Source organism: Pieris napi, chromosome 6 (assembly GCF_905475465.1).
Source record: "Pieris napi chromosome 6, ilPieNapi1.2, whole genome shotgun sequence".
Lineage (NCBI taxonomy): Eukaryota > Metazoa > Arthropoda > Insecta > Lepidoptera > Pieridae > Pieris > Pieris napi.
Window position 1 is genome coordinate 8,155,289 of NC_062239.1, and position 14,912 is coordinate 8,170,200.

The 14,912-nt window shown below is 31.2% G+C and overlaps 2 protein-coding genes across 2 annotated transcripts; both read right to left on the bottom strand.

The window, feature by feature from the left end:
* Positions 1–265: 265 nt before the first annotated feature.
* Positions 266–3,578, bottom strand: LOC125050264 (brain-specific serine protease 4-like). Its single transcript, XM_047649991.1, has 5 exons — positions 3,502–3,578; positions 1,552–1,564; positions 1,029–1,176; positions 713–739; positions 266–542 (listed from the first exon to the last, which is right to left on the bottom strand). Exons 1-5 carry the CDS (start codon positions 3,547–3,549, stop codon positions 266–268), a joined length of 513 nt encoding a protein of 170 aa, XP_047505947.1. The 5' UTR covers positions 3,550–3,578.
* Positions 3,579–6,438: 2,860 nt separating this feature from the next.
* Positions 6,439–14,542, bottom strand: LOC125050682 (trypsin epsilon-like). Its single transcript, XM_047650673.1, has 9 exons — positions 14,436–14,542; positions 13,048–13,060; positions 12,675–12,822; positions 11,491–11,517; positions 11,174–11,331; positions 9,473–9,559; positions 8,654–8,742; positions 7,814–7,895; positions 6,439–6,622 (listed from the first exon to the last, which is right to left on the bottom strand). The coding sequence occupies exons 1-9, from the start codon at positions 14,481–14,483 to the stop codon at positions 6,486–6,488; spliced, it is 789 nt and encodes a 262-aa protein (XP_047506629.1). The 5' UTR covers positions 14,484–14,542; the 3' UTR covers positions 6,439–6,485.
* Positions 14,543–14,912: the final 370 nt, after the last annotated feature.

Below are 14,912 nucleotides of genomic sequence, written 5' to 3' on the forward strand. Positions count from 1 at the left end.
AATAATAAATAATAAATAATAAATAATAAATAATAAATAATAAATAATAAATAATAAATAATAAATAATAAATAATAAATAATAAATAATAAATAATAAATAATAAATAATAAATAATAAATAATAAATAATAAATAAAAAATAAAAAATTTAAATTTTAGTAACCGAAAAACGTGACGCGTAACGAAAAAAATGTTACACTAAATTTTTTTCCAACCCCGATAAAGAAGTTTCACTTCAAAAATATTTATAGATCCTTCGGTACTCAACTACTACTACTACTACCCAACAGGCAATCATACAGTTTTATTCCAAAATCACATAATAAAATATTAAAGATCGTGATAATTTCTTTAAAAGATATCTTTCGGTGTCTTATCTTACCTGTGAATTCAATATCCCTGTCAATGTCAATGAGACCAATATTATTGGCTCCAGTTTTGTAATCGTACTCAGGGTGGATTTTAAGCTTTGTGGTTTCTGTCACGAAGCCAGGTCTGAAGACATTTGGGGCGTCATATCGGACCCATATATAACGTGATCTGAGGAAAATAAAATTTAAGGAAGGATTGTCGGCGTCTATTTTTTATCTGCCATTAGATTTGTAAATTTTTCGATTTGTAACAATATTCTTGGATGAGCATTAAAGGTTAATAATTTGAAAAACGTAGTATAGTGTTCGAAAAGTTTCAGTAATCGTGTAGTTACTTACTCTATTAGTGAGTTGTCAATGTTCAATCTGTAACAATAAAAAACCTACCGTTAAATTTCGAATTAATGAAAATATTAATAACGTTTGTAACGTTTGTAAGACGGAAAAAAAACAGGCATTTCAAAAGACATATTGCGAAAAATATTTACTTAGCTCGATTCAATCAAAATTTTTGAGATGATCATATCTAATTTGATTGGATGTTCTCGATTATAAATAATAATAGTCTCGACCAGGCAACATCAAGAATCCATTAGACGTTCCATCTCAAAATGGAAAACATGTTTAATTAAGACTTTTTTATTCCACGACTTACTCAGACAAGCAGGAAGCAGCAGTAATAATCCATCTGTTGTTGTAGAGAGTTCCTACACAGGAGTTCAGACGTCCTCTGAGCGTCAGGCATGAGTAACGAAGGTGAACCAACCAGGGTAGTTCTACCCTGGTTTCTTCATCGTTGTGCGCTAAAAGTTACCTTTCTAGTTTTTTAATTAGACTTAATAAATAAACACATATTGGATTTCTATAAGTGAATTCCTGAAGTTTTAGCCAATACCGTTAAATATTTTGGACTTTTAAACTTATACTACAGTTTTTGGGAAATAAAAAAAAATCTAGCAGCTGTTATCAACAAATTATTTTACATAACATGCTATTAATCCATGATAATGTATTTTTTTACTTATGATTAGTATTGTTTGTAGCAAACTAATAATTTATTGTTGTCAAATTTTTTGTAATCAATGAAGCATGAAGTCTTATGTTTATCTGTCTGATAACGTAAGAACGTAGCATTGCTTCTTGGTAAATGGTAATTTTTCAAAAATATTGGCACTTACCTGCGACACGGTCCTGTAACAAAAAAAAGTTATTACTAAAAATTTCGCAGTATCTATTGAAGTATAACCTATTCTTCTATTAGTGATCTCTTCGAAAGTTGGCTATCATAACGGCTACTTTTATTTTGGATGACGCGCTTCTGAACAATGACGTGGTGTTTGACCAAACCATTGCCGAAGATTGAGAACTTGAGACCAAATCATTGAGAATTTTGGTCGGGTCGGGTCGTGTGCGGCCGGGTCCCTCCCACCTGCGCTTTACCATGAATGATTAGCGGAAGGCGCTCGTATTTTTTGGTGTTACGTAAGAATATCTATATATCTACATATATTAAGCAATCCTTTTTAGATTCATTTATTTGTAAAAACACTTAACAGTGCACACTAGCTGTAAAGGCAACGTTTTGTTTTAGTAATTAGCGTACCCAAAACAGGAGCAAATTATGCAGTAATTAGGGCATTAGGACAAGATTATATGGGACGGGGATTAAAAATGAGCACGAATTCCGATAAGATTAAATAAATTACATTTTCAATTGTGAGTGCACCTAAGTAAGGATGTATTATTAATAGAACTTTACAATAATAATGCTTATTTTTTTTTGTTTTTTTTTTATTAAAACTTAATTTTGCTAGGTAATTGTTTTGATTGTTTCAACTTTACAGATTTTCGATTTAACGTCGAAATCCACCTTGAATCTATTCTGTCTACTGATGCTAAACGTTTACTATTATTATTATGACATTTTTTCTTACTATATCAAGTAAAGTCCATTGAAATATTACATTAGCTGAACATTTTATAGAGAACGCAATTTTATTTATGAAACATGTAGGGGAGGTCAATACAGCTTAACCACAAGATTGTGGAGTTGGCGCTCTTGCCCCCGGCCGCCATCTTGGAAAAAGAGGTGAAAACACGTTTTTGGCTATATCTCCTAAACTATCCATCGCACAAAAAATTTGTGAAGACAAATTCTGTAGCAAATCGCTTTGCCTACAATTATTTATGTGTGACTTTTTATATTAAAGCCAAAATTCAAAAGTTATAAGTAAAAAAGTGAAACAATCTCCTTTTTTGCTTAATAACTTTTTTTCTTTAGATTTTATCAAAAAATTACGTGGAACAATTTTGTAAAGGATCTCTTTCTGAAGATTTTTTCTAGATTTTTTTTTTAAATTTCGTTAGTTGGAAACGCTGTTACTGCGCTCCCAACTTGACCGGGTCCTTCAATGTTCATGACAAGCCGGTCAAAACATTTTTACTTTACTTTTATGATCTCTCGTTTATTTTAAACAGATTTTCGAAAAATGTTTATCACTGACTCTATATACATGGACATATTCCATAAATAAAATTGCGTCCTCTAAGAAATGTTCAGTTTGGCCCTCAAATTGTAACATTTCAATGGACTAACACTTATATAATGGTTGTATTTCCATACAATTTACTTGTAAACCAAAAACTTGACGATTTAAAATAGTGTTAAAGAGTTTCTTGCTAGTTGTTCTCGCCGTACGAAGAATTGCGAACAAGTAATTTTCATTCAATTTCTTTAAAAAATTACATAATTACCAAAATTTAATTTCGATTTGAATTGTATTTAGTTAGATTTTGTTAATTTAAATCCACATATATTGGTTAATCTCTGCACCTAACTCAGAAGTAGCATTACGAATTATATTTTTATACTAGTTCCCTTCCACGCTTCGCTGTGGCACATTGTCATTGAATGGTTGAGAAATGAGAAACAAAATAAAGAAAACATTTCTTATAAGTTTAATTTTGTAATACTTGCGGAAAAAAATGCTAAAAACAATCCTTGATGCGGATTATATATCATGCTAAAATTTCAGCTCGATCGGTGCAGAACTTTTTGAGTTTTTGAAGCGTACATAAACCAACATAATTTTTATATATATCTATATAGATTTGTAGTATAATCTCACCTGTAACGCGGCTAAGAAGCAAAATAAAATAACTGTAAAGACCTTCATTTTGCAAGACCCAATAATTACTAATTGAAAATTTATTAAATTAAGCATATTTATATATTAGCCATCGGCGATTGATACGATATCTTGCAATTCATCCGCATCGCATTTAAAAGATATTTTCTGATATTTATCTGATATTTATATTATTACTAATATTTTCCTCTACACAAGTCTGGTTTAAAGCAACAAAAAATCTTTATAAATTTGATGTTTCACCTATGATGTACTTTGATGTTCACCTTAGTTTACAATCAACGTTTAAAAAAAGATTGAAACACTTCTATTAAAAACAATTCAATAAAGTCATTTTTAAAATGAGCCTACGGGCCCTAAAAAGGGCAGTCATCTCGGCCCATGGACACGCATTTTTAGTGGGTGCGTTGCCGGAACATTGCGAAAATTTGCCAGCCCTCTGGGCAAAACCGTATGACGGTAGTTTCGTCAGAAGTGCCCTATGCCAAACTGTATCGAAGGCTTTAGCTATATCCAAGCTAGCGGCCAATGCTTACTTTCCACAGCCTCAGCTGCTCATAAGTCAGGTAGGCAAGAAGATCACCAGCCGAGTGACCTAACTGAAGCTATACTGACCATCACTAATTAGCTGGTGCTTCTGCAGATATCGCAAGAGCGGCCTATTGGTAATAGAGAACTCCTTTGTGGTTGTTTTGTTTTAATGTATACTTATAGAAATATCTTTAAATTAAATTACTCACTTCCATATTTTTCGCCATAATGTAAGAGATGATTATCAGCAAGTGATTAAATAAAAGGCCAAATTGTGGCTGTCCGATAATTTTATTTTTATTTTTCTTTTTAAACAAATTGTTAAGGGTTATCAATAATTTTTTGACACGTTGGATCACTACTAGACCAGAATTTTCGATTGAAAATTAGGGTGTTTTTTCGATATTAATTCAAAATAAGGTGAAAAAATAAATATTTTTAATCAAATAAATTACAGTATATTTGGGACATAATAAGGTAAGTTTTCACCAAATTTCGTTTAAAAAAATAATTTTTTGTAAAAGAAGAAAAAACCAAAAAGTTGGTTTTTTGAATTTTTTACCTAAATTTTGAGGTTATGTGAAAAATCTGCAAATACAAAAGTTGTAGATCTTTTTATTGCCTACAACTTTGCCGTTTAACTTTCTTCGATAGGACTTTTAGTTTTGCCGGAAATCGAGATAAACCGTTTTTTACCCTTAAAACTCCACCCCCCTGCCCCTTCCCGACCTCAGATTACCGTAATTTATTTTTCCTTTCATTTTGATCATATTCCCCTCCTTTTCTAATGGGTTTCATCCTACTGTAATTTTTTTCACTTTTTATTTATTTTAAAGGCTATCTGCACTGGTCTATACGTATTTACTTTACTTTGCATTTTGCGTAGTCCATTGAAAAGTTACATTTGGGGTTGCGTTTTTTAGAGGACGCAATTTTATTTATTTGATGTGTAGGGGGGGGGTCAGTGTAAAGCAACAAAAAATGTTAACAAATTTTTTTTATCAAATAAATAGTTTAAGAGATATATCGTAAATACCATTTCAACCCCTATTTCCAAGATGGCGGCCGTGGGACAAGGGTGGCGACCCCACAAACTTGTTTTTAGCTTTACACATCAAAAAAATAAAATTGCGTCCTCTAAAAAACGCAAGGTAAGGCCTAAAAAATGTAACATTTCAATGGACTAGCGGTGGTTTTAATAAAACGCTAGTTTAGATGCATTTGAAATTACTAAGATTTTAATGACGCCTTCTATCATTTGAACAGTTTATTGAACAGTTGGGATTTTATTCAAGACAAAGTATAATTAATCTAACCTCTCTTATTGTTCCTTTACTATTTATTTCTTAACCCCTACAACAGACAATTGTATACCTTTTTTTGTTATTAATTTCGAGTCAAGGACACATTGGGGTATGTAGTCCAAGCGTAACTATTTATTGTTAAAAAAATATATATGCCGTTATTTGTAGTGGTACAAAACAAAAGGTAAACTTATTTAAAATATTTAAAAAAGATACCGCGATTTTAATGGAGGAGAAGCGACATACAAGCGATTTTTGCATTACTTATTTTGTTAAGAAATGTATTTTAGTTTTGTTAGTGCATTAAGTAAAAATCCAAATACAGCTCTATACTCTGATTTTTAATTCCGTAGAATTCTCACAGCTATCATTTTTTTACATGTCAGTGATGGCAAACCTTTTTGGCCGGGAACATTTTTCAATTTCAATACGAGTCTGAACATCTGAGTCTATACATACATTTTATTGTTAGTTAATGTATCCATATTATTAAGTGCGGTGCTCCACATCAAAAGTGGTTTAACGGCGAGTGGTTATTACGTTCCTTTTCATCACAAACAGTAAAAAACGCACAAGTAAAGATAAAAAAAATTTTAAGCTATTGCATAGATTTTATCTCGGGCTTTAAGCCCGGCGACCGAATCAAGAAATTCCGTAACGAAAATAACCTGACACACGAGCTTTACCGCGGCAGTCCCCGAGGGCCACACGCTTTTTTTTTTTAAGTTTACTAAACCTGGAATTAACAGTGATACCAGCTAAAGAATATAATAAAGTAATTAAAGTTTATTCGATATATTGTTCGTGATATTGAAATATTTGTTATTTTTGTAACTTGAGTAAGAAAATATTTAGATTTACTTTTTTGTAGGTAGGTAAAGCATAAAAAATACGTAGCATTTTTTTTATTGCTTTTTCGGTGGAGAACTTTTTTAGTAGCAACACTCATGAAATGTCAGAATTCTACGGAATTAAAAATCAGAGTAGAATTGTATCATCCGACGTCACCATTTAAAACATTAAATCAATAATAAGGACTTTAAAAAAATATTGTTTTCACGGGAATTAATTACAGATATAGTAAGTATAGACACTTATTTTTATTTGTTTATTACTTTATAATTGAATTTAAAAAGTAAGAATGGGCTCTGCGATGAGAACGTCGTCTCCATCCACAATGGAAATCTTTTCTTCCTCAGGTTCAGGTTCCTTCTCGGCTGTCTCCTCTTCAATCCAGGCTACGTACTTAGACGTAGGAAGGAAGGCTAAAAGAGAAAACATCTTACTAAGATTCAAACTATTATTATTACCCTTTTGGAAATAGTTATGAAAACAAGGAAATATTTTTAATTAATATTATCACAGGGACACTATTTAAGTTAAAAATTATTCTTATTTAGATTTGTTAGCCTCTTGGTGTTTTTTGACATTCTTTATGGTCTAAGATCCCGCTATACAACGACCTTCACCGAGATGCTTATTTAATGAAACTTATTTTATATATAATTTAATATGTCAATAAATATAATCCATATGGGTTGCCTGGCAAATTTCAGTCCAGAGTATATTTAATCAATTTAAAAAAAAAATTGTTCAACATTTTAAAAAGAATAAATTTCAAAATATTCATACATTTTCGAATTACAAGTAAATACTAAAAATAAATATTAACCACATCATACATAATACTATATGTGACAAGTTTATCAAGACTCGCATCTAAGGTATATGTGACGTGTTTTCATTATCGAAAATATATGACAGTTTTGGTAAACATAAAATATAATAAAACTATAAACAAAATAAAATAAAAATACCAGCAACATTGTAAGCAGTAAAATACCAGCAAAACAGCGGATTAGGTATGAGATAGGCACTTAAGAATGCTTTCTTTAAAAATTTTCAGCCCACTACTGAATATATCCAGCCCGGAGCTGAAGTACTGTTCATCCGTTGTAAATCCGTTGTAATCGTGAAGAATTCGAAAGAGAGGTGCCTGAACTCCTAGGTTGGTTTTTGCAGACGGAATTTGGAATTATCATATCATTGCTATCATACTTCATTTGTTTTCTGTGTATGGATTTATGTGTATGTTTGCGTCATAAATATTGTATATAATTTTTATTGATTTCTCTTTAATTTTATAATTTTTATTTTTCCATTGATGGAATACATATAATTGTATATACAAGGTGGTACAAGGAGGGTGTGTTTTGAGATGCAAGTCTTGATAACACTAGAAAAGAGTTTTCTTATAAGTCAATTTCGGTGATTTCAGTGGCTGTACATCAATTTTGCAACCAAGTATTTTATATCATAAATATTTTTTTTTCTGTTTTTTTATTTTTTTTTTTAAATATTGACATAATTACCGAAATTTTATTTGTTTGAATTGTATTTAGTTGGATTTTGTGTTCTTTTTATTGGTCAAGGTAAAGGTAAAGACATATACGAACCTCCTTGCCAGGTTTCATCAGCGATGCGTACAAGAACACCCTGTACTTTGCCATCTGTCACTAAAGCGCCTCCCAAGTCGTACTACAAGAACATTAATAATTTCATAAATTAACATTACTCTTTTATATTTTATTTACTCTGTGTAAAAATTTAAAAGAAATAAACGCATTTCTAATATTTACATATACACAAAAGAGCAGGCATAATTAGTTACATAAACTCGGATACATATTCCTAAATAGTACCTTAATTTCTTAAATAAAGACCTAGTTTTTACCATTCTGATGGAATAGATAAATAAGGACGGAATAGTTACGTAGACTCCGCAAGCGAACCGCAAGTTTAATAATCATACTTCATAGATTTGTGCATAGTAAGTGTCAGTCAAAGCGGTGGCACTATTTCTAGTACAACATGTTTATTTATTTATTCCACAAATTACTTCTCATCTAAAAATAAATTAATATTCGGTTCTGGAGTCAAATGGCACACGCCTGAGACAAATTAAAATGTTTGCAGGAGACCTTTACCCAATATTGGATTCTCACGGAACAACATTCGAATTAAGGAATATAATCTATTTATAGCAATGTTAACTGAAATAAATAAAATTAATTATTATATTAGGATTAATTTATTTATATCTGTCCACTTATTTCTCGAAGGGGTAGGCAGAGACGGATCTACGGCTAGTGTACATACATCACTTGTTTCATCCACTTTCATAATATTCACAATGATTGCATGCTCGTTGGTTATGGGTACTTTTTAAGATTATGTATAAGGGATAATATACCGGTAAATATATTATAAAGAATATATTAGTTCATTTATATTACCCTGGTAGCATTGGCAGGGCTCTGTGCCATTAGAAGACCGTCAACTTCAGTAACCGTGTCAACCACGCAGTAAAGATCTTCACCGGCCTCTGAAATATGGTTATAAATAAGGGCAATGTATATAAGAAATAATTGATTAAAGGGCCTACTGGTTGTTCATGAACATTCAATTCGATTAGCTCGCAAATAGTGGCTTGGATTCCGCACTGATTGTATGTGTATCGAATTATATATTGATGAACGATTACTGAATAATACATTAATATTGAAATTGTAGTACAGTAAAATAACATAGTACATTTACATTAATAATACAGGCCTACCAATGTATTGGCCCCAGTATGCGTCTATTTCTTTGATCATTGTATTATATTTTTTTTAGTATGCCTGATTGTCGTAAATAAATACCTTGCCTTTCTTATGTAATTTAATACTTTTTTTTCTCACAGTGGTTGTCTGGAAGAGATCGCTCGAAAGCGATAAGGCCGCCAGTTGCTTTCCTTTTTATTTAATTATTTCAATTGTACTATATTAATGTATATGCAACGAAGTGTTAATAAATAAAATAAAAATAAATAAATAAATAAAAAAAATGTTTTAATTTCATAATTCGCTGTATGTTCAAAAACATCATATACCTTACCTTAAATGAATAGCAAATTTACTGTGTTTTATTAATTGATTTATGAAACTATTGTTTTATTGGAGTACACATAAAACGACATGTTAGGCAGTGTAGCATATCTTACAACTATCTAGCGAAAAATCCATGACTTCAGGGGACTTCAGTAGTACCCAATTGTGGAACAGCCGACTTACCTCCATCTTTCTCGCCGTAGCCGCAAACCAGGCCAGTCTCCGGTACTTCGGCATCAGGGGCTGCCAAAGCAATAGGCTGGATCCTGTCTGAAACCATAGTTTTATCTATACAAGTGCCTGACGTGTGTCAAAACGCAAACCTAAATAACCAACACAAAAATCGCACATTCTTCGCCCAACGCTTCTTCTCCTTCCGAGGCCCTTTCATCTTTAACCACTTCCTTAAAAACAAAATTATCACTTACATTTCAAAAATTACTGTACATACGTTTACTCAACTCAATATATTGTTAACCTGTCATATGCTGATACTGAAAATATTCTGATGGTGCAAAAATAGTGTAAATATACACGTGTAGAAATCATTTATATAATTTATAAAATACTCTTTACGTGTCAAAAGGAAGAGACTGGCTGCCCACAACACACGGAATCCTAGTGTGCACTTTACTTAATATAAATATCCTGTATATTGTGTATAATAAAGTTTTTTCTTTCTTTCTTTCTTGTTATAGTGTTATGTATTTAGAGGATGAGCGTAAACAAACAAAACATTTTTATTTTAATAACAAAGTAAAAATTAACAGAGCCTGTTACATGAACTATACATAGAAATGATAAATAAAATGAAAATCCAATAACATAATTCACAGTCTACCCCAGCTTAAACTTAATTGTACTTATCACAAATGTTTAAAGCACTGTTATAAAGTATAAACAAAATTGTGTAAAAATTAAACTTTAAACTGAAGAACTGTAAAATGAAAATTGGTTTGAAGAGTACACCAAGTACTAGAGTAAAGTTGTGCGAAGTTTTGAGAGGTCTGTAATTAAAAGAGCTTCTCTTGGGCTCGTTTTAATTGCCGCGCGACAATTGTTCTCAGGATAAAATAGGGCCTAGTGGTTGAGTTACTTTTTTTCTTACTATGTACGATTGTTTGCGGGCATTTTCGTATATCTTATAACGTATATTTGGTATAACTTACGTATTGTAACGTTTGTCTACAGTCTGCGGCTACAAACAGTGCCATTATGTTATACCCTGAATGGCCCTAACAAAGTTATTCCGACCGCTAAGGATATACAACTACTAGACAGGTGTGGTCATGGATTCTTCCTTTAAGTTGGAGGAAACGCATAACATCCTTCTTCCTCAATATATTTGGTATACGGTATTACGAAGAAAATCAATCATTTTATAGTAAAACGTGTTATTTTTAATCCGTACATGGTGACGCCTCTTCATAAAAAAATCCAATCCAACCAATCGGTACTTAATAAAATATTATAGAGTATTGTAATATAAAAGGATAACATTAAAGTCGTATTCATAAGGGGGAAAAGTTAACCATAGTTAACGTTATAAAACTATTTCTAAGTAAACAGCCCCAAAACAAATTACCATTACCCCAATGGAAAAAGAGCCAATACTAGCATCGGTTTTATTAATAGGTGACTTTTATTTATAGGTGACCTTTGGTACTTTCCACCTAATCGCCAAAAAGTTTTATTCCGTTTTAGATTAATTACCATCCAACAACCCATCACACATATTTTATATATATTAAAAAGAAATTAGTGTCAAGAAATCTATTGTAAGTGAAAAAAACGCGAAAAAATTAGTGTACCTCCACAAAATAACTAAAATATTAAAGATCGTGATAATTTCTTTAAAAGAGATCTTTCGGTGTCTTATCTTACCTGTGAATTCAATATCTCTGTCAATGTCAATGAGACCAATGTCATTAGCTCCAGTTTTGTGATCGTACTCAGGGTGGATTTTAACCTTTGTGGTTTCTGTCACGAAGCCAGGTCTGAAGACATTTAAGGCGTCGTAGCGGATCCATATAAAACGTGAGCTGAAAAACATAATATTTAAGGAATTAAGGCGTCTATTTTTTAATCTGCCATTAGTTTAGTAAATTTTTGTATCAAATATCTTGGATGATTAAAGTTTAATAATTTAAAAAACTAGTTAATAGTGTTTGTAGAGTTTCATTTATCGTGTAGTTACTTACTCTGTTGGAACGCCGTTACTGTCCAATCTATAACAATAAATATGATAAAATTAATAAAAATATTAATATAAATAAATATAAACATCTACAACTTTTCCTTTTTCTTTAAAAGACTTTTCAAGCAGCTAAGAGATAGTGACGTTTGTTAGACGGAAAAAAATAAGGCATTTCTAAAGACATAATAGCACATATTGCGAATAAATATTTATTTTGCTCGATTCAATCCTAATTTATGTGATTATCATATCTAATTGAGATTGGATTTTATTAAAGATTATGAATACGTTAATACAGCAAAAGATGTTCTCGATTATGGATAATAATGGACTTAGAGGTAACATATATAATGTGGAAATGTTGGAGAGATTGGGGTTGCGTGTGTCAAATAACCACACTCGGCGTGGTAAGCGTTCGCAATTGCTGGCAGTGCCACGGGCGCGTACCTTGCGCACCCTAAATATTATTCCTTGTGAGACTTATTGGGACCTGGTGGGATATATTTAGTTGCTCACTGGCTGAATTCACAAGAATTGAATTATTTATAATCTATATATATAAAAATGAAACACGTTTTCCGTTGTCACGACATAAAATGAAAACGGCTTGACCGATTTGTCTGATTCTTTTTTATAATATTCCTTGAAGTACGAGGATGGTTCTTACGGAGAGCAAAATTAAAAAATTTAGTGAAAAAGTCTAAAAACAACACTTTTCTATATTCCCATACAAAATATTCGTAATAATATTTAAAGGCAATTTGAACGTGTGTGTGTGTGTGTGGAGGGTTCCGGGAAGGTAAATTTTTATTTTTTGACATAATGTATTTGTTGTATTATCAACTTTCTTTTTTTCATCTTACTAGCTAAACCGGTGTCCCGATTAGCAGAATAGATATTTAAAAAAAAAATCGACTGTTAGGCGGTACGATGTTCGCCAGGCCAGCTAGTTAGTTATAAAAATGTTTAGGTTTTAAGTTTTTACTTGTTATGTTTATTTTGTTTTTAGTTTAGTTTTTTTGTATAAGTATTAAGCTACTGTAAAAATAGGAAATAAGGGAAATAAATAGTCTCGACCAGGCCACATCATTTTATTTGTAAATTGAGCATCACATAGACTCTCTATGTGATGCTCAATTTACAAATAAAACATTTTTAATTAAGACTTTTTTTTATTCCCATACTCACTCAGACAAGCAGGAAGCAGCAGTAATGATCCATCTTTTGTTGTAGATAGTTCCTACACAGGAGTCCAGACGTCCACCGAACGACATGCGTGAGATACGAAGGTGAACAAACCAGGGTACGTCAAAACTGGTTTCTTCATCGTTGAGCGCTAAAAGTTACCTTTTTAGTTTTCTAATCAGACTTAATAAATAAACACGACTAGTGGATTCCTATAAGTGAATTCCTAAAGTTTTAGGCAATAGCGTTTAATAATTTTGGACTTAATTATATTGAATTTCTCAAAAGTCTTATGTTTATCTGTCAAATAACGCAAGAACGTATATAGGAGTATGTTACTTGGTAAATGGTATTTTTCAGAAATATTGGCACTTACATACGACACGGCCCTGTAACAAAAAAAATATTGTTATTACTTAAAATACCAAATGTAGTAGTGCTACATAAAAGCACAAAAATTAACAAATATGGTGCAATTTTAAATTAATTAATAATACCAACAAATAATATCTATTGAACTAAAATCTTATCTTCTAATAGTGATATTTTCGAAGGTTGGCGATCATAATGACTACTTTAATTTTGGATGACGCGCCTCTGAACAATCACTTGATGCTTTTACCAAACCAAATTTTGATGGCTCATTGGTCTAGTGGTTAGTACCCCTGACTGCGAATCCATGGGTCCCGGGTTCGATCCCCGGCTGAGACAAAAAAATAGATGTGATGAGCATTTGGTGTTGTGCTTAGGTCTTGGGTGTTTAAATATATATTTATATATCTATAATATGTATGTATATCCGTTGCCTAGTACCCATAACACAAGCTTCACCAGCTTAGCATGGGACTAGGTCAATTGGTTTAAAAATAATAAAAAATTCGAAGATTCTTCATCGAAGACGTGCGTGCGGCCGGGTCTCTTTACCTTGAATAATTAGTGGAAAACGCTCGTATTTTTGGTGTGTAAGATAATCTTACACAACAATATCATCTAACGTAACAATACAATACAACCAATAACTATCTACAAGTTACTTTATATCAAGCAATCCTCTTTAGTCTTTTATATGTAAAAACACTTAAAAAAACACACTAGCTGTAAAGGCATGTAGGCAACGTTTTGCTTTAGTAATTAGCGTACCCACAACAGGAGCAAATTATGCAGTAATTAGGGCATTAGGACAAGATTATATGGGACGGGGATTAAGACATGATAAATGAGCATGAATTCAGATAAGATTAAATAAATTACATTTTCAATCGTGACTATACCTAAGTAAGAATGTAGTCAAGGTATAAATAGAACTTTACAATTACAATGTTAAGGTTATTAAAACTTAATTTGGTAGGTTTTGATTGTTACATCTTTACAAATATTCGATTTTGTAAGGATGAAACAATATAATAAAATAATAGAATAAAAATATTATTAGTATTGTCTTTGATTTACATAAACTTTACACATTTAAAGAAAAAACTGTTTAACCGGATTGAAGTTATGTATTATTATAAATTTACAACTATTTATATAATTTACAACAGCGTGATCACGTGACCGTGACCACCGTGACCACGCACGCTGTAAAGCACGCGAAACTTCGGATAAATTTAAAATTATGTTAAGTAGTTGTAAATTTATAATAATACATAACTTCAATCCGGTTAAACAGTTTTTTCTTTAAATAAAAATATATTCTGTCTGCTGATGAAGCGTTTATTATTAATATTATTATGACATTATTAATAATTATTTGTAATAGCTCACCTGTACCGCGGCTAAGACGCAAAATAAAATCACTGTAAAGACCTTCATTTTGCACGATCCAATAACTACTAATTGAAATTTAATTTAATTAATTATAAATTAGCCATCGATTATTAATTGATACGATATCGTAAATTCGTCCTTATCGCATTAGAAGATAATATTATACTTAGCTTTTCATTATCAGTTAATCCGATGATTTAAATGCTATTTTCTGATATTAATTTGATATTTCTATTAATAATCTACTGATACTCTTTTTTTTACAAGTTGACTTAAACAAACGACCAATTATTTTAAATAATATTTGATGTTTCTGTACATTTTTACAATCAGCCACTAAAATAATATTGAAATACTTTTAGTAAAAACAAAAAAGAAATTTTGAAAGAAGTCTACAATGTCAATGTTTTGTATACCTATAGAAATAAAAATGAAAACATCGAGATTAATTTAATATTGATACAATTTTTAACA